The following is a 20,793-nucleotide window of genomic DNA, read 5'->3' as shown; positions in this document are numbered from 1 at the left end:
TACATTTCATAATTAGGTTTTCTTCCATGTAGTTAACACATCAAGCAGGCAGGCTCTGTTCCCAATTTTAGGGGTATAATTCAGTTATGGAGATCTCACCTACAAAAAAGATATTGATAAAATTGAACGGGTCCAAAGTTGGATTACAAAAAGGATAGAAGGTCTTAAGCATAAAACTGATCAGGAAAGACTACATGAACTCAATCTGTATAGTCTGGAGGACAGAAGGGAAAGGAGGGAAGTGTTTTTAATAGGAAAGTGAACACAAGAACAAGGGGGCACAATCTGAGGTTAGCTGGCAGAAAGATCAGAAGCAACGTGAGAAAATATTACTTTACTGAAAGAGTAGTAGTTGCTTGGAACAAACTTCCAGCAGACGGTAAATCCACAGTAATGGAATTTAAATATGCCTGGGATAAACATAGATTCATGCTAAGATAAAATACTGGAAATAGTATAAGGGCAGACTAGATGGACCATGAGGCCCTTTTCTGCCATTAATCTTCTATGTTTTTGTGTTTCTATAATACACCGGTAGATAGGGGAAAGTCATGGCTTGTAATAAGAGTGAAGAAATCCTTCAAAAGGGAATATTCCAAATGAAGTCTAGGAAGAGTTCAGAGTTTAGTAGTGTCCCTTAATTCTGAAGAATATCAGATTTGCCTTCATTAGCAGCGTTAATAATGAAAGGATTCAATTTTAATTGGTTTTAAATTTCTTTCCCTGAGATTGAAAAAGGGCCAACGTTTTCAGCATTCAGACATAAAATATTCATATCAGAATCCTTAGACCAGTGATGGCAAACCTTTTTCCCCTCAGGGGCTGAAAGAGCATGGGCGTGCACTATTGTGCATGCTTGAATGCCCACGCCTATAATTTAATGCCTGGGGAAGGTGAAAACAGTTTTTCCTGCCCCCCTGGAGGCCCTCTGTAGGCCAGAAATGGCCTGTTTTCCAACTTCTGGCGGGCTCAGTAGGCTTGTGTTTTGCCCTCCCCAGACTCCAAAGGATTCCCCCCCCCCGGAGGCTTTCTGGAAGCCAAAAACGCCCTCCCAGAGCCTTTGTGCGAGCAAAAAATCAGTTGGTCGGCACACACATGCACATTGGAACTGAGCTAGGGCAACAGCTCGTGTGCCAGCAGATATGGCTCCTTGTGCCACCTGTGCCATAGGTTTGCCATCACTGCCTTAGACTAATGTGCAACAATCAATGTGACTGTCCAAATTATTTACCTTAACAGCCATAGATGGAATCTCTAGTAAGAATCAGAGACAGTGAAGTAAAAAAATACAAATATGAATTTGAGTGGGATATGTACAGCTCATTATATGTAATTGCTTTCCTTATTATTTGTTCTCCACCCCATTCTCAAACTATTGAGTTTTACAACAATTATATATATATAAAAATACAAACCATTTACAATTGGAAGTTTGAATTCAAAACAGTTTGCATATCTTTAAAAATAAGTAATTTTACATCATATATCTAATATGATTCAAGTAAATGTTTTCCTGCGAGCAAAATTCTAAAGTAGTAGAGTTAAAGATCACAATGATTGCATTTAAAGTGAAAGAAAAAAATGCATTTCAAGTATAAAAAAAACCTCCATTGAATGACCTTCTTTGAATGGACTTCGAATGCAACAGGTCAAATTTGCATTTAAAATTTACCCTCGCAAAATAATGAAGTCCTTTGTTTCTTAAACCTATCCAAACAATTAATGTTATTTACATAATTTCTGTAACAACCTAATTGATGTTTTCATCATTTGCACCAATTATCCTATCTATGTAATGACATAATTGATGTTTTATCTGATTTTTTTAATCTCTCGTATACCTGGTAGCTTGGGATGTCAGAGCCCTGGCCTTAGGCTGCTGTTGCTTAATGCCGGGTCTGTTGTTAACAAAGCACCCCTCGCTCAGGACTTAATTCTGGAGGAGGAGGCTGACCTGGCATGCATAACTGAGACCTGACTGGGCCAAAAGGCGGGGGTGGGGGTGGTCCCCTCTCAGAGATCTGCCTGGATGGGTTTCAGGTTTTACATCAGCCATGACTCCAGGGAAGGGGTGGTGGAGTGACAGTCATTGTCCAGAAAAGTCTTTGCTCTCGTAGGATCCCTACCCCGGAGATTGTTGGGTGTGAGTTGTTGGAGTAACGTTTTGCAAAAGCTAGCCCACCCAGATAGCCAAAGCAGCTAACCAGCCTGCCTCAGACCAGGATATCAGGAACCGTAGTCTTGAAGATAATTGAGGACAAGTACTGCAGAGTTTCTTAGGAAAATATTTACTTCTTTCATAGCAAACCTACACTAACTATTTACATTGTAGCTATCTATCTAATAGTTGATATACAAAGTACTTAGAATACTCTATCTACTATTCTCAGTTACAATATTCAGCTACAAGTCTTCAGCCACCACAGGCCACACTAATTCACAAGCCACTCTAAATCATACTAAGCCACAATACCTTCAAGTCACAAGCCACAAGCCACGCCTATACAAAGGTGCATCATGTAAATATACTTTTGTCAGCCAATCAGATTACATTACAATCTGCATATTCACCGTGGCTAAGCAGTTTTACATGGGTGAAGTCATTACAATTCTTCTCTCTGCAATTTGGAATATTGCATTAGGTAGGCCCTGATCCTGACATGAGCCTCTCCTCTTGAGGCTGGACTCATGGGTTCATTTGGGCTTCTTGTTAATGTAGTTTCCCCCCAGCTGGGTTACAACAGCCCTGCCTGCTCTGCTAGAGGGGGCTGTAAAAGCACTATGAAGTGGTATAAATGCTATTGCTATTGCTAATTTATTTATTGATTCGACCTCTATGCCGCCCAATCTCGAAGGACTCAGGGCGGCTTACAAAAAATATAATACAGATACAAAAAGATACAAAGCAATAGAAGAAGTCGAATATTAATATCTAAAACTAAAGCCCTGTAATAAAAATCCATTAGCTATTTAAAAAAACAGTCATAATCACATGCATACACACCATTCATACGGTTTGACCATGAAAGATGTACAATTCATGGCCCCCAGGCCTGCCGGCAAAGCCAGGTCTTCACGGCCTTATGGAAGACCAGTACGATGGGAGCAGTACTGTCATCGGGGGGTAGCTGGTTTCATAGAGCCGGGGCAGCTGCAGAGAAGGCCCTTCCCCGCAGTCTTGCCAACCTGCATTGCTTAGTCGACAGGACCTGGAGGAGGCCAACTCTGTGTGCTCTTATTGGTCTCTGTGGCAAGAGGCGGTCCCATGGATAGTTTGGCTCCTGTGTGTTGGCTCCTGTGGTACTTGTTTGGCTCTGTGATACACCTTCCATGATCATTACTTGAGAGTATCCACTGATGGCGTTTCTACACCACACACAAATTTTCTAGTCACAATGTCATCATGACCCAAACTTTCTGAGCCATATTGGACCTTTGAGTGACTTGTGGGGAGGGCATCCTCCAAAAACAATCAGAAGAAAGTAAGAATAGGTATAAAGAGTGGTGGAGGTCATTGTTAATACTTAACATTAACGTCAAGACAAGTTAACCTCATGACTTCCAGTTCTTGGGTACCAACCCAGAGTTCATTGCTATTTCTACCTTTTGCTCCTCTGTAATAAGGAGTGTGGAGCTGACACATATGCACATGTACACACATGGGTAAACACACAGCTGGAGATGCAGAGTAAACCTTAAGGGAATCACAAAAAGGCAGAGATAATCATGTGATGGATTTTAGCAATTGTATTGCCTCTGCTAGAAGCGGTAGCCGGGTTGATGGTGGAGTTCCTTAGGCTTATGGTGCTGGGAGGGGAAGCACAAAACCGCACCAAAACACACACACACACACACATATTATCCCTGTGTGAGATTTTGCTACCTGCACAGGTGCAGGAAGTAAAATGGCGCTTAATCCCACAACTCAAAGCTGCAGAGCTGTGCACAATTAGCCGTTCCAGCAGCAGCCAGTGGACCAGCAACTCCAAACTGCGGTTTTCTTGACATCTCTATTTTTTCAGTTGGTCAGCAGGTGAATGGAGCATTTGCAGCCAGTCCTGTGGTGGGGGACAGCAAAGTCGTCATATCCAGTGTGTCCAGAAAAAGGCTTTTCATAAGGAAGAGGTTGTGGCTCATGCTCTTTGTCCAGTAACCACTCCATCACAAATACAGGCATGTAATAACCAGGATTGCCCACCTGAATGGAATCCTGGGCCTTGGTCACAGGTAATATATATATATTTAAAAAAGTCACCACAATCTTCTATTGAGATGGGAACCTAAAGGAAAATGGTTGGGAGCCAATGACAATATCACCTAGGAAGAATGAACTGTCCATTTTTGATCATGAACACCATCCTATATATGTTCTCCATTTGCCCTAAAGGTACTTTTCCAAGAAGCAACTGGATTTTCTTCTCCAAGAAGATGAGAAGTGAAAATGCCTTAAAAGCAAAACCAGAAAGTACAGCTGCCTCTTGAAAAAACTTTGGGACAACCATGACTAAGAATCTCCATAGACGCCTTCACATTTATTTTGCTTGGCTTTGACAGAAACATTTATTTTAATTATGAACATGAAAGCAGGTCATTTACATTTGTTCCTCAGCTCTCAATATACACTGCTCAAAAAAAAATAAAGGGAACGCTTAAACAACACAATATAACTCCCAAGTAAATCAAACTTCTGTGAAATCAAACTGTCCACTTAGGAAGCAACACTGATTGACAATCAATTTCATTTTTTTGTCAGCACATTTAACTTTGTACCGAACAAAGTATTCAATGAGAATATTTCATTCATTCAGATCTAGGATGTGTTATTTGAGTGTTCCCTTTATTTTTTTGAGCAGTATATTTATATTAGAGAAATGTACCTATATGTCTGTACATCTACAGAATAGTGATACAGTACCTCTCCGTTGGCTACAATTAATGGGAAGAAAGGAGGTCTTCGGCTACAGGGAGAGAAATGTTGGGAAGTTCATCTTTAATGGTTAACTAGACTTTGGAATTTGGGGAGTTCAGTTACCTGGAGAGCATCCAGTTTAGTAAACCATACAATGAATTGGCAGTTCTGTGTTATTGTATTGGCAGTTCCGTGTTAGCAAAAACTTCAGAAGAGAAGGATTTAGGGGTAGTGATTTCTGACAGTCTCAAAATGGGTGAACAGTGCAGTCAGGCGGTAGGGAAAGCAAGTAGGATGCTTGGCTGCATAGCTAGAGGTATAACAAGCAGGAAGAGGGAGATTATGATCCTGCTATATAGAGCGCTGGTGAGACCACATTTGGAATACTGTGTTCAGTTCTGGAGACCTCACCTACAAAAAGATATTGACAAAATTGAACGGGTGCAAAGACGGGCTACAAGAATGGTGGAAGGTCTTAAGCATAAAACGTATCAGGAAAGACTTAATGAACTCAATCTGTATAGTCTGGAGGACAGAAGGAAAAGGGGGGACATGATCGAAACATTTAAATATGTAAAAGGGTTAAATAAGGTCCAGGAGGGAAGTGTTTTTAATAGGAAAGTGAACACAAGAACAAGGGGACACAATCTGAAGTTAGTTGGGGGAAAGATCAAAAGCAACGTGAGAAAATATTATTTCACTGAAAGAGTAGTAGATCCTTGGAACAAACTTCTAGCAGACGTGGTTGGTAAATCCACATTAATTGAATTTAAACATGCCTGGGATAAACATATATCCATTGTAAGATAAAATACAGGAAATAGTATAAGGGCAGACTAGATGGACCATGAGGTCTTTTTCTGCCGTCAGTCTTCTATGTTTCTATGTTTCTAATGGTTTACTACACTTTGGAATTTGGGGAGTTCAGTTACCTGGAGAGCATCCAGATTAGTAAACCGTACAATGAATGGTTGCAGGAACTAGGTTCAAAGAGAAATGATAGAGATGACATGATAGCAGCCTTGTAGTATTTTAGGGGTTGTTACAAAGAAAAGGGGCTCAACCTATTCTCCAAAGCACCTGAGGGCTGGGCAAGAAGTAACAGGTGAACAATTATTAAAAAGAAATCCAACCTAGAACTAAGGAGAGATTTCCCAACGGTAAGAACAATTCCCCAGTGGAATGGGCTGCCTCCAAAAATTGTGGGTGCTCCATCATTAGAAGTTGTCAATGGATAAACATTTGTCCTGAATGGTATAAGGCAGTGATGGCGAACCTATGGCACGGGTGCCACAGGTGGCTCGCGGAGCCATATCTGCTGGCACCGATGCCATTGCCCTAGCTCAGCTTCAATGTTCATGTTGGCCAGTAGATTTTCGGCTCACACGGAGGCTTTGGGAGGATGTTTTTGCTTACAGAAGGCCTCCAGGAGAATGGGGGAGGAGACTTCTGTCCTTTCCAGGCTCCAAGAAAGCCTCTAGAGCCTGGGGAGGGTGAAAAATGGGTCTACTGGACCCACCAGAAGTTGGGAAATGGGCCATTTCTGGCCTCCAGGGGGAGGGGGAGGCCATTATTACCCTCCCCAGGCATTGAATTATTGGTGTGAGCATTGGTGCATGTGCAATAGCATGCATGTGTGCACTTTCAGCACCGATGGGAAAAAAGGCTCGCCATCACTGGCATAGGGTCTTCTGTTCAATTACGGGGTAGATTCGAAGACTCCCAAGGTCCCTGCCAACTCAGTTATTCTACGACTATTTAGTAAAGCATTTATCCTCCCTGGAAAGACACTTTGGGTTGGCCTTCTCCAGGTCCCGTCGACTAAACAGTGTCATTTGGCGGGACCCAGGAGAAGAGCCTTCTCTGTGGCGGCCCCGACCCTCTGGAACCAGCTCCCCCCAGATATCAGAGTTGCCCCCACCCTCCTTGCCTTTCGCAAGCTCCTTAAAACTCACCTCTGTCGTCAGGCATGGGGGAATTGAAAATTTGTTCTCCCTTCCCCCTAGGCTTATAGAATTTATACATGGTATGCTTGTTGGTATGATTGGTCTCTTAAATGGGGTTTTTTAGAGTACTTTTTAATATTAGATTTGTTACATTGTTTTCTTCATTGTTGTTAGCCGCCCCGAGTCTTCGGAGAGGGGCGGCATACAAATCTAAATAAACTAAACTAAACTTCTTCTGATCTCAAAATTAAACGTTCTATAGTAGCGTACTAAGAAGGAATAACCAAAAAAAACCCCAGCAACAAATAAGGTAGAGATAGATATTATTAATTACTTCACTAAGCACATGTAAATTCATTTTTTTCCAAAGAGGGCACTCAATGTTCATTGATGATCGGCAAGCACACAGCAAAATGAAGAGTTTCCCCCCCCTCCCCTTAAAATAATATATCGTTTCAAGCAACCTAATATCATAATATAGTAAAAAAAAACACCATGCTCTTAAAAGCAGAGTTGGTAGCATAGGGCTTCAGGCAAATTCCAATATGCACACACACAAACACACACACACAAACATACCTTTTCTGAAAGATATGAAATGTCTAGCAGCCTTTTCACTGGAGTGAAACAAAGTTTTTGCTGTTTTGTACCCGTGCCAAGTCAGACGTATCGCAGATTTCATTTAAGCGAATATGCTGTTGCAAAAAAAAACAACAAAAAAACTTTTAGCCTCTTCTGGAAAAAAAAAATTAGAAGAGAGTTGGATGGGGGGGGAGGGAGCCCCAGCTATGAAAGCACCCCCTGTCAAATTATTTCCCTTAATGAGCATTCTTTAAGAAGGGAGAGTATTATCTTACTTTTCTGAAACACATTGCTCCATCCATCATTAGCCCGAGTTATAGGCTGGAAGTAACTATCCCCACCATTAAAGAAAAGATGTAAGGTGTTTGGGATACAGTAGAAATTGCAGATTGAAGATTAAGTGGCTTTTTTTTTTTTTTTTTTGCAAAATGCAATCCAAAGGTCAGCTTTTTTGGGGGGTGGTTATAGATGAATCAGAGGGCGGTCGCCTCTAACTGGTAGCTAATTCCTGCCAAATCCTCCAGAAGCTGTCTTAATTGCTGGAAATATATTGAGTGGGGTGGAAATGGTCAACACTCTCCTTGTTTCGGAAAGCCCACAAAATGATGACTAGCTAAGAATATATAATTTGATTCAGCCTGAAACATAACTCAATATATAACACTAGGAACAGCAATTTCGTTGTCTTAAATCTGTGACTTGTTTTCAACTAACATTTGGCCTCTGGATCCAAAAATAACCACAGTTTTTGTCTATCACGTCAACTTTTTCAGCTACAGGACACCTGCACAAGTCATACAAATTGTGCATATAAAAGAAAAAACTTACCAAATATACTGTTTACAAAGAATGCTTTTATTCATACAAAGGCTATAATAGTTACTGCAAGTTAAATTCATACAAATAGTTGCTTTTTAATCAAACGGTAATTACACATATTAAGGTAAAAAAAATTCACTTATACTTTTTCCTGGAGTGTTTACTCTGTGGACATTCTCGCTTGATGCTCCAGCAATAGTCAGCTGTCGGGCTCTCTGGTACACTCCTCCCAAAAATTCACAGGTACAAATTTTAGACACACACACGTTTGAAAATTCAAAACAATGTTCTTTATACTGAAAATTCACTTAAACTAAGCCCTCTTTTGGTATAGCAAAGAGCACTTGTCTCCAAACAAACTGGTAATTTGTACAAGTCCCTTATCAGTTCTGTGATACTTAGCTTGCAGCTGTGAGGCAATTCACAGTCCTTCTTCTTTCACTTTGCTCTGGTTTAGTTTCAAAGCGGGAAAAAATCAGCACACAAAAGGTCAAAGTCAGCAAAGCAGGCACGAAACACAACGATCAGATAATCCTCCACAATGGCCAAACCCACAGGCTGCTATTTATAGCAGCCTCACTAATTACCACAGCCCCACCCAACCACAGGTGGCCTCATTTTCTTGGATAATAATCTCTCAGTTGTTGTTGCCTATGCATCGCTCTCCGCATGCGTGGCTGTATCATTAACTCTTGTTCTGAATCCAAGGAGGAGTTAGATAATTGATCTCCTTCTGAGCTGTCTGCCATACTCTCCTCTTCCCTGTCACTCATGTCTTCTTGGTCAGAGGAGCCTTCATCAGCAGATTCCACCGGGGGCAAAACAGGCCTGCAGCATGTGGATGTCTCCCCCACATCCACAGTCCTTGGGGCAGGAGCTGGGCCAGAGCTAACCACAACAGCCATCATATGTACATCCCATCTACCTTGATACCTTGCCTTTATGACCTTCAAATCTTGGTGGAATCGCTCACCCTGCTTGCTTGCTTATTCATTCATTCGTTCGTTCGTTCGTTCGTTCGTTCGTTCGTTTGTTCGTTCGTTCGTTCATTCATTCATTTATTTATTTGACTTCTATACCGCCCAATCCTGAAGGACTCATCACTGACTGCACCAAGATTTTCCAAGAAGTTAGCAAGATGGCTATGTAAAAAATGCAATTTGATGCCCATGTTGCAAACTCATAACCTCACAATTCTCATAAGATGTAGAGAAAAAAACTTGATGTGGTAGAAGAAAACTAACTACAGTTTTGAAACCAGCATGCCTAATTAGCTATAGAAAAGCTCAAAAATCAAACTCAACAGAAATTGTGTTCCCCACTGAATCTGAGCATAGCTTTAAGATCCAAAACAAAGTTCAGGGATCCTGGTTTAAGGCAGTGCAAACTACTACAATTGTTGAAGAAACAGAAAAGTAACATGGAAATAAAATGAATTACTGAATGGGTAACCTTTTTGGAAACTTTATATATTGGATTTTTCTCCTGGAGGGAAGATGGGAGATTACATATGTAGCATATAACTCAGAATGGGATGAAATTTTATTTGGTTTATTGCCCTATGATAGTAGTAGAAGAGGCTCAGTTTTAAGGTCACTAACATCAGACTTTCTCCCATCCAGTGTTCCAAAACCTGTGGACGAGGCATCATGAAACGTGAGGTTTCCTGCAGAAGTGTAGGAACATCCATCTTAAAAATTGTGCCAGAGAGTTTGTGCAACAGCGAAACCAAGCCAGGAACACAACAGACCTGCGTGTTGGGACGATGTCCTAGAAATGAACGTCTCCAATGGGTGATCTCTGCTTGGAGTGAGGTAAAGCCACGATGCTTCTTTTGAGTCACGTAATGAAACACGGCATGAGAAATAGACAACAGTACATAAATCTGTTGTTAAAAGTGTCAAACCCACCCTTTTTCTAGATTTAAGAATCTTGGAACTTTGTTGGATCTAATTTGAGCCTTGGGTCCATTGTAAATATTAGGAGTTAGCGAGAAAAGCCTGAAGGGTTCATTTTCCTATTTTCTCGTTATTTGTTCGCTAAGAAGCTTCTTACAACCCTAATAAAGGCAAATAGAAGAAGCACTCTATTTAAGAAAGATTTGTGGCATTAAATTTAGGGGGAATAAAGAGCTGAGGAAATGAATGCAAAACATGCAAAATGCAAAGTAGGATGTGTTAGAGCTGGGGTGTCAAACTGAAGACCTGAGATCCAGATGGGCCTGCAGGGTGCTTACATCTGGCCCGTGGGGCTGCCCTAGATACAGCGAAGAACCAGCCCGTGGAGCCTCTGCCAGTGAAAATGGAGCTTGTGAGGGATGTGCGCAGTCCTCCTGACATCCATTTTGTCTGGTAGAGGGTTGCAGGAGGCTGTCCAGTAGCAGGTTGCAGCCAATACGGGGCAATACTGCATCCCGATAGTGCAAATGGAGCTACGCATGCAGCTGCCGCTGAGCGACAGAGGGGTGCGCATGTTGGTGTGAGATTTGACTTCTGCGCATGCGCTGGAAGTGAAATCTCATGTGAGGCGCGCACGAGAGGGAGACTTTGGCGATTTTTGTGATTTCCTTCCTCCCTCCCTCCCTCCCTCCATTCCTTCCTCCCTTCCTCCATTCCTTCCTCCATTCCTTCCTCCCCTTCCTTCCTTTCCTTCCTTCCTCCCTTCCTCCCCTCCCTCCCTCCCTCCCTTCCTTCCTTCCTTCCTTCCTTCCTTCCTTCCTTCCTTTCTTTCTTTCTTTTGCCCAATCCCGAAGGACTCAGAACTCAGGGCAGCTTACAACAATATAATAACCAAAAAACAATTAAAAAAGAAGTCAAATATACAATCTAACAATAAACCCCAGATTAAAACCCATAATAAACTAAATAATCAGCATACTTACGTAGCATTCATACAATTTGGCCATGATAGTTGTTAATTCATGGCCCCCAAGCCTGCTGGCAAAGCCAGGTCTTCGTAGCCTTATGGAAAGCCAATAGGGTGGGAGCAGTATGGACCTCGAGGGAAATTGATTCCATAGAGCCGGGGTGGCAACAAAGAAGGCCCTCCCCCATGGCCCCGCCAACCTGCATTGCTTAGTCAACGGGACCTGGAGGAGACCAATTCTGTGTGCTCTTATAGGTCTCTGGGAGGTATGTGGCAAGAGATGGTCCCATAAATATCGAGCTGACCATGTCCATGAGGTCAAATCCCTTAGAGGTCAAACACAACTCTGATACGGCCCTGAAAGAAATTGAGATTGACAGCCCTACGTTAGAGAGTCATGTGGGATAGTGTTTAAAATTACTGGGTTAATGAGTTCTCATCCTGTTATGAGTACCTTAGTCACCTGGATAGCTGTGGACCAGTGATACTGTCTCAGTATCCAAACACAGCATTGTGTTTTAGGGAAAGAGAGAGAGAGAAAAACGCCCAAGTATTGGTCAAAGAAGCCATGATTACTGTGTGTATCTGCAAAACTGTTAGAGGTGTGATACCGGTTGATTTAATAAATTGGAGCTTATCATGTGAATGGAATTTGTGTAGACCAAATGGGTGTGATTGGATCAATAATATGACCCAATGTGAGGCATTTTGAAAATATCCAGAGGTCTTAATCACCAGAGATGGATATACCTTTGGAATCAAACACATGGACCATTGGACATTTGAAAAGCCATTGTGGGCTTATTTAACATTTCAAGAGCCACATTCCAAAAAGTGATGAGGCCAGAACCCAAAGTGAGCGATTGTAAGGCTAAAATAGGTTCTCCCAGCTGCTGAAAGAATTCACATTGCTACTTATCTCCACAAAAAGCCCAATTTTGGAGGGATCTGTAGCTTGCAATGTGTCTGGTGGTGGGCTGTATGTTTTGCAAACCAGCTTTAAATGAAACCTCTTTAATGTCTCTTATTGCTCCCAGTGTTCCTCTACCTGTGGGCCAGGTATTAGGAGGCGAGAAATGCAGTGCATTGAGAAAAGCATTGGTGGCAAATTGATCACTTTCCCATTGCGCCGCTGTCGAAATCTTAAGAAGCCAAGCATTGATTTGGAAGAAATATGTCACCAAGGACCATGTCCTTTGCATCCTCTGTACAATAGGATATCAGGGTGGTATTCTTCACCTTGGCAGCAGGTAAGGATGTTCAGCTGCAGACTAAGAGGCTATGAATAAGGCAAGTCCTTGAACTTACTGGGGAATAAGCATAAAGTTTATCAGGAAAGACTTAATGAACTCAATATGTATAGTCTGGAGGACAGAAGGGAAAGGGGGGACATCATCAAAATATTTAAATATGTTAAAGAGTTAAATAAGATTCAGGAGGGAGGTGTTTTTAATAGGAAAGTGAACAAGGGGGCACAATTTGAGGTTAGTTGGGGGGAAGATCAGAAGCAACGTGAGAAAATATTATTTTACCGAAAGAGTAATAGATGCTTGGAACAAACCTCCAGCAGACGTGGTAGGTAAATCCACAGTAACTGAATTTAAACATGCCTGGCATAAACATAGATCCATTCTAAGATAAAATACAGGAAATAGTATAAGTGCAGACTAGATGGACCATGAGGTCTTTTTCTGCCGTCAATCTTCTATGTTTCTATAATACATCTGAAGATAGGGGAAAGTCATGGCTTGTAATAAGACTGAAGAAATCCTTCAAAAGTGAATATTTCAAATGAAGTCTAGGAAGAGTTCAGAGTTTAGTAGAATAAAGAGCTAAATGTATCATCATTGTGCAAAGGCCAACTTATAGACCTGTGGTGGCGAACCTTTTAGACACCAAGTGCCCCAAATGCATGCATGCATGCACATGCCCAGACTGAGACGTGTGTGTGCATGAATGCAGACATGTTGGACATGCATTGATGTGCAGCAGAGCCCCGAAGTCCAGTTGGCCAGTGGGAAGCGGGGGATCCCAACATGGGCAGTGTGGCAACAGGTAAGATCTTTTTCTTTTGTGAGCTTCTCTTTCATCGTTTGCAGAGAAGCAGAAGCTCATGAAAGAAACACCACGGAGATCTGGGGCAAAGACTTATGTGCATATCATAAATGCCTATAATCATACCAGCTTCTTCATTGCAAATTTTGGGGGTTTGTTTGTTTGTTTGTTTGTTTGTTTGTTTGTTTGTTTGTTTGTGTATGTATGTATGTATGTATGTATGTATGTATGTATGTAGATTTGTATGCCACCCCTCTCCGTAGACTCGGGGCGGCTAACAACAATAATGAAACAACATGTAACAAATCTAATATTTAAAATAATTTTAAAAACAGCTAATTAAAAAAAACCAAACATACACACAAGCATACCATGCATAAATTGTATAGGCCTAGGGGGAAGGGAATATCTCAGTTCCCCCATGCCTGACGACAAAGGTGGGTTTTAAGGAGCTTACGAAAGGCGAGGAGGGTGGGGAAAATTCTGACCTCTGGGGGGAGTTGGTTCCAGAGGGTCGGGGCCGCCACAGAGAAGGCTCTTACCCTGGGTCCCGCCAAACGACATTGTTTAGTCGATGGGACCTGGAGAAGACCAACTCTGTGGGACCTAACTGGTCGCTGGGATTTGTGCGGCAGAAGGCGGTCCCAGAGATATTCTGGTCCGATGCCATGAAGGGCTTTATAGGTCATAACCAACACTTTGAATTGTGACCGGAAATTGATCGGCAACCAATGCAGACTGCGGAGTGTTGGTGTAACATGGGCGTATTTAGGGAAGCCCATGATTGGTCTCGCAGCTGCATTCTGCACGATTTGACGTTTCCGAACACTTTTCAAAGGTAGCCCCATGTAGAGAGCGTTACAGTAGTCGAACCTCGAGGTGATGAGGGCATGAGTGACTGTGAGCAGTGACTCCCGGTCCAAATAGGGCCGCAACTGGTGCACCAGGCAAACCTGGGCAAATGCCCCCCTCGCCACAGCTGAAAGATGTTTCTCTAATGTGAGCTGTGGATTGAGGAGGATGCCCAAGTTGCGGACCCTCTCCGAGGGGGTCAATAATTCCCCCCCCCAGGGTAATGGACGGACAGATGGAATTGTCCTTGGGAGGCAAAACCCATTACCACTCTGTCTTATCAGGGTTGTGTGTAAATCTTTGGGAAAAGGATGTGTGGGTGCTTCCCTATCCAACACATTCTTCCAAAACGTGCACTGTACTTGAACCATTTAAGGTTTCCAGGCACAACCCATGTGTTCAAGAACCAACAAAAGGCTGTCTGGATTTCCCTAACTACTATGATGTCTGGATTAGTGTGTTGCCTTGCAAACATATTTCTATGTTTTGGAACTTATTACCCTGCATCGGTCTCCTGTCTCTAATAATTTGACAGCTGTAGAGGATGCTCAGGTTTAATCATCTGATGGAAATGATTGTATTTGTCTTGTGGACACAGCGTTGGTAGACAAATTCACATACATCACCAGCCCTTCAGGGAATTTCTTCTAGGTAGACTTGTAATAACTCATTATTTGTTCCTGCGTAGAATAGCAGAGCGAGTTCCTCAAATTTCCTAACTGCCCATGGCAATATAAATTCCAACAAAGAAGCAAAGAAGAAATAATTTCAAGTGTGCTTATCTCTCAGCACTTCTCTGCAAGTTCAGCCTAGTTGATGGGTTTTCAGATTTGGCAGTGAGCAAAAACAGATGAGAAGTTTTGGGACAGCAGACAGTTTGCCCACGAAAGGTTATTCTCTGCTATCAAGTGACTCTAGATGAAAGAGGTTTTAAAAAAATGTTAAAAGGCCATTTATTGTACTTCTATATACAGTGTTCCCTCGATTTTCATGGGTTCGAACTTTGCGAATAGCCTATGCCACTGTTTTTCAAAAAATATTAATTAAAAAATACTTTGTGGGTTTTTTTTCCCTATACCACGGTTTTTCCCACCCGAGGACGTCATATGTCATCTCCAAACTAATAATTTTTCCAAATAAATAACAAAAATAATAATTATTGTTAATAAATAATTATGTTTATAAGTATCAGGATCACTAAGTGTCTTATTCAATGATGAGTACCAGTAATAATGGTGAGTAAATGGTTGTTAAGGGAATGGGAAATGGTAATTTAGGGGTTTAAAGTGTTAAGGGAAGGCTTGTGATACTGTCCATAGCCAAAAATGGTGTATTTACTTCCGCATCTCTACTTCGCGGAAATTCGACTTTCGCGGGCAGTCTCGGAAGACATCCTCCATGGAAATCGAGGGAACACTGTATTTGGAGTTCTTATGTCAAGAAAGAAGATAATATTGAACCAGATTGAACAAAACTTTAGTGGTCTAACACAGAAGAAGAGCTTAACCCAGTGATGGCGAACCTTTTTTCCCTTGGGTGCCAAAAGCATGTGCGCACACACTATCGCACTTGCATGAGTACCCACACCCCTAATTCAATGCCTGGGGAGGGTGAAAACTGCCTCTGCTGCCCCCTCGGAGACTCTCTAAAGGCCAGAAACAGCCCATTTCCCAACTTCTGGTGGATACTGTAGAGCCTTCTCTCTGGCGGCCCCAGCCCTCTGGAATCAACTCCTCCTGGAGATCAGGATTGCCCCCACCCTCCTTGCCTTTAGCAAACTACTGAAAACCCACTTATGCCGCCAGGCTTGGGGGAACCTTATTGACCCTTAGTTGTTTCATTTTATGTATGGTTTATTTGGATAGTATGGCTGTTTTTTATAATGAGTTTTTATAATTGTTTTTAATATTAGATTTGTGCTTTGTATTTTGTTGTGAGCCGCTCCAAGTCTTCGGAGAGGGATGGCATACAAGTCTAATAAATAATAATAATAATAATAATAATTATTATTATTATTATTATTATTATTATTATTACTACTACTACTTATATCCAGATCAAAGCTGCAACGTTCTGCATAAAGATTAGAATTCTTTATTCTTTATTGGCCAAGTGTGATTGGACATTTGTCTTTGGTGCATATGCTCTCAGTATACATAAAAGAAAAAGATACATTTGTCAAGAGGTAATGGGAATGATGAGAAGATTAACAGTAGTGCAGACTTAGTAAATAGTTTGAGGGAATAGTTGAGGGAATTATTTGTTTTGCAGAGTGATGGTGTTCAGGGGAAAAACTGTTCTTGTATCTAGTGGTCTTGATGTCTTGAAGGCGTACAAAGGGGCTCAGCTCACTTAACAGCTTCCTTGCTTAAGCAATGGAAATTTTGGACTCCATTCGTTGGGCTTGTAAGTCGAGGACTGCCTGTGTATAACAAATGGGGATTGTGGGAATTTCTTTAATTTCTTATTCCTCCACCCCACAGTGCACAGTGACATGCGGTGGGGGAGTACAAATACGGAGTGTGCAGTGTCTCCTGCAAGGCCAGCCAGCAACTGGGTGTCTCCTTCATCAGAAACCTGCCATGTCACGAGCCTGCAATACTAATTTCTGCCTTGCACCCGAGAAGAAAGGTAAAAATGGTTTTACGGAATCTAAAACGCGGATGGGTTTTTTCCACAATTGGACCAGTTGGCTGCATTCTCATAACTTGCGAAGCTTAGTTAATGTTAACTTTTTTGGCTGAGCATATTATGTGAATCCAACCTGTTAGGTTTGTTGTGGCGCGGTGATATGTGTAACACCCAAAATTTTAAAAGTGCTAATACACTGCTGAAAAAAATAAATAAAGGGAACACTCAGATAACACATCCTAGATCTGAATGAATGAAATATTCTCATTGAATACTTTGTTCTGTACAAAGTTGAATGTGCACAACAGCATGTGAAGTTGATTGTCAATCAGTGTTGCTTCCTAAGTGGACAGTTTGATTTCACAGAAGTTGGATTTACTTGGAGTTATAGCAAAAAATTGAAACCCACCACTGCTATGGGGACTTTGACATCACAAAGAGTCAGAGATCAAATCATGGCTTTCTTATTCAGTCTAGAGCTTCTGCCTGATTCCTTCCAGAACATAGCCTTTTTGGAATATGCATGGAATTCTGGACCTTTGAAAAGGCATTATCCCAGTAAATTAATGTGGTTCCTTTTACCCGTTTTTAGCTTTGCCCTATAGACACAGCACCAATTTCTATCTATCTAATACAAAGAAGCAAAGTAGAAAAACGAAACCCCTCTAAATGGATCCTATTACTCATTTATGGTTTAGCCTTCTCCTTTCCCAGCTGCAGAAACCTCTCTTTTTTTGGCTTTCTCACAACTAGATCACTGGACTCTAGAGATCAATTATTTCCTCACTGTGGTTTGAATCCGTTTCCACCAGCGAACAAGGCCAGCTGTGCTTGAACTGCACTGAAGCCAAGCACTTCCATTCACCCACCACATATTGCTCATTGAAGCATTAGGGAGAGATGATGGGGGTGGGGGAAGATGGGGGGAAAGAGTTTTTTTTAGGGAGAATGAACATGTTTCCCTAGACAAGCTGATCTGCTCCATTGGTCATTTTGAGTATCGTGTTAAATCCTGCAAACTGCAAAACTATAAGTCAATATAGTTTTCTTGGAGAAAAACCATGCATGCTGTGGCTGGCTGACCTATTTACAGAGAAGACCATTTCATGGCTGCTCCTCCAGAATTGGACAAAGAGCAAACAGTTTTGGGTGCAAAAATGGTTCAATTCTCCAGTCCTGCAGGATGCTCCTACGTGGAAGAATAGTTGCAATGAATTCAGTATGTTAACTGCTTGTTTTTTCTGGAGAAGCTGTATCAGCCAAGGGTTTTTCTTCTCTATCTCTAAACAAAAGAGTATGGAAAAATTATACAGCTATGTTACCTCTGTGTTGTCTGAAGAAAATCCCCAGGGTCAATGCCAGTTTTGATAAGGCTGATTTTTAAAAAAATCTGCAACTCTGGGAAGTTGCAATTGGTTACTGGAAAGCAGAAATTGACATCTTGTGGCTCCAGGAAAGTACACCACCAGTCCTTCTTTTTGGAGCCATACCACTTTTTTTTTTACTACATTTAGCTAAAAATCAATACCATTTGGGGAATTGGAAGTTAATGAAATCAGAGTTAAGAAGGAAAATGGCCAAATCTAATTCTAAATACCTGGGAAAAGGGGCTGTATGAGATAGGAGATACATAATTACTATGCATCATCTTTGTTATCATCATCATCATAGTCAACATCATCATCAATCATCATTCTGGGGTTCTTTGATTCTCATAACTGTTCGGGTATCTCTCAGTCCAGAAGATCCACCATCTCTAGCCTAGATAAACCAAACTAGATGTTCTGATATTGTGTTGGCAATTTCCTCTGCCTTTTTGCTATGAGCGATTAAGAGTAAACTGAAAACAGCTGACATTTGCTGCAGTCTTTCATAACCCCATCTCAGTACATTAATGCTCAAGTAAAGTTTGCTTTTTAATGTACAGGACCTACATGATTACATGCTTTAAGAGGAGAACATGAACCACAAATCAGTTATTTGGCCGTGCAGTATCTAAAAACAACTGATTTGAGCTGAAAAAAAGATACTTTATAAAATAAATACAATCTACGGGCATTCTTTTTGTGTACTGTATATGGAAGTCCTTTTCTTTCCATTCCTCAACTAGCTTATCACTACCTTGCTAAATACAGTGGTACCTCTACTTACGAACTTAATTCATTCCGTTACTAGGTTCTTAAGTAGAAAAGTTAATAAGAAGTAGCAATTTTTTCTATAGGAATCAATGTAAAAGCAAATAATGCGTACGATTGGGGAAACCATAGGGAGGGTGGAGGCCCTGTTTCCTCCCAGGAGATACCTAGAGAGGCCCCATTGAGGCTTCTCCCTGCCTTTTCCGGTTCTGTTTCCTCCTAGGAGATTCCTATAGAGGCCCCACAGAGGTTTCTCCCTGCCTTTTCCGGTTACAGTTTTGGAGGCTTGGGTTTGTAAGTGGAAAATGGTTCTCGAGAAGAGGCAAAAAAATCTTGAACACCCAGTTCTTATCTAGAAAAGTTTGTAAGTAGAGGTGCTCTTAGGTAGTGGTACCACTGTACTATATAATGCAAAATACTAATTTTACAAACTGTTAGCTGATAGCTTCTTTCTAGCAAGTCAATCCACAGAAAACAGCTTTGTTGTATATCCAAAATTTCTGAAATATTCTCAAACAGTTCTCATTAATTCTTTTTTAAAAATGTGATAGGAGATGAAGGTTATACAACACACAGAGTGAAATGTTAATTGTCTTTAATTTGAATTGTAAACTAAAATATCCTGTCTGTGATTTCATCAAAACAGACGACCCTTCCTGCGTGGATTTCTTCGCGTGGTGCCACCTGGTTCCTCAACATGGTGTGTGCAATCATAAATTTTATGGCAAACAGTGTTGCAAATCATGTACGTGGAAGAACTGACTTCAACATGTCAGGCTGAGGCTTCAACCGGTCGATTCTAATTGTGTCCAGATTGAGTTTTCCGGAACTAAATATCACCCAAATTATCAAAAGAAAACGGTGAACTTTCTAACATGGAGCAAGCAATCGCAGTGGTAAACCTTACGATGAATCTTCAAGGACTGGATCTTCAATATAGGATGGAATAAGACTGAGAAATCTCCCCACTTTATAGCCAAAGCTGATCCCGACCTCACTGGATTGGCATATCGGACACGGTGGTCCAACGTTTTCATTATAGAGTCACTCGGGAGAGCCTAAAATAGGGAAGTAGAACGTATTATGGAGACCTGGTAGCTAATGTCAGCAGAGTCCTTTGCTAAGAAGGATAAAGTCCTTTAGGCTTATTACAACGGTGTCTGCGGAGACTGTGAATTGCAATACACCACAGAGGTGTGATATCTAGACAAACACTATGCTGCACAATCAAGACTAAAGGTGCTTTTCCATTTCAGGTGCTTCTGGAAAACTAAGGGCTATATCAAAATGGAATTCCTTGCTTTATTATGATACTCTTTCCATGTTTAGCAATAAATCAGTCACTGTTTACTAGCCACTTGAATGGGCTGGCATGCCTTGGAATATTCATCCAACAAAACCCCATTATTATTATTATTTTTTTAACATAGCATTTCTGTGTTGTATGAGCAAAGTAGGTTTTGATTATGTGAGATTTCACCTCTTACAGACAGACTTTGCCTTATTATCACTCACGTTGACAGGCATTCAAAAATCCCACCATCTTCTTGTTTACATTAAATACTGCAGTTGATTTTTGCTGACTGTTTCAGAACTTGGGCGTCACTTGTAAAAACCAGACCTTTTTCTAGCCAAACATTAAAAGAAGTGAGAAGGAAATTGCAACGATTGCCGAAACAGTAGGAATTGCATAAAATTCATTAAGCCAGACTGATCTTGCTGAATTGAAAAATAAATGCTAAATGTGATTACTTGAACTTTTATGCAGACAAATAGTTATTTTTGTCCTTTATCCATTCCATCTGCTAACCACTTGAAAGAAATGTCTTTCTTTACGGATTCATTTATATGGGCAGGGCCAGGAAACAAACCTGCATTTTTCTGTGTTCCAGGTATGATCAGCTGTGCTAAACCCAAAGCCACAGTTACGAATTTATAGGCTCAAGGATTAAATGCACTGGCTATTTTTGTATAACATTTTGAACAGGTTTTTTTTTAA

At 41.2% G+C, this 20,793-nt stretch overlaps 1 protein-coding gene across 1 annotated transcript in view; it reads left to right on the top strand.

Annotated features, from left to right (window-relative positions):
• ADAMTS18 (ADAM metallopeptidase with thrombospondin type 1 motif 18) overlaps positions 1 to 19,556 on the top strand; it is a 122,176-nt gene extending 102,620 nt beyond the window's left edge. The window contains exons 19-23 of the mRNA XM_070761642.1: positions 4,023 to 4,227; positions 9,879 to 10,070; positions 12,159 to 12,371; positions 16,512 to 16,659; positions 19,441 to 19,556. Of these exons, the coding sequence (XP_070617743.1) occupies positions 4,023 to 4,227; positions 9,879 to 10,070; positions 12,159 to 12,371; positions 16,512 to 16,659; positions 19,441 to 19,556 (874 nt within the window). The remainder of the gene's footprint in view (positions 1 to 4,022; positions 4,228 to 9,878; positions 10,071 to 12,158; positions 12,372 to 16,511; positions 16,660 to 19,440) is intronic.
• Positions 19,557 to 20,793: the final 1,237 nt, after the last annotated feature.

Source organism: Erythrolamprus reginae, chromosome 9 (genome assembly GCF_031021105.1).
Source record: "Erythrolamprus reginae isolate rEryReg1 chromosome 9, rEryReg1.hap1, whole genome shotgun sequence".
NCBI classification, from domain to species: Eukaryota; Metazoa; Chordata; class Lepidosauria; order Squamata; family Dipsadidae; genus Erythrolamprus; species Erythrolamprus reginae.
This window is presented reverse-complemented; position numbering and strand designations above follow the sequence as displayed.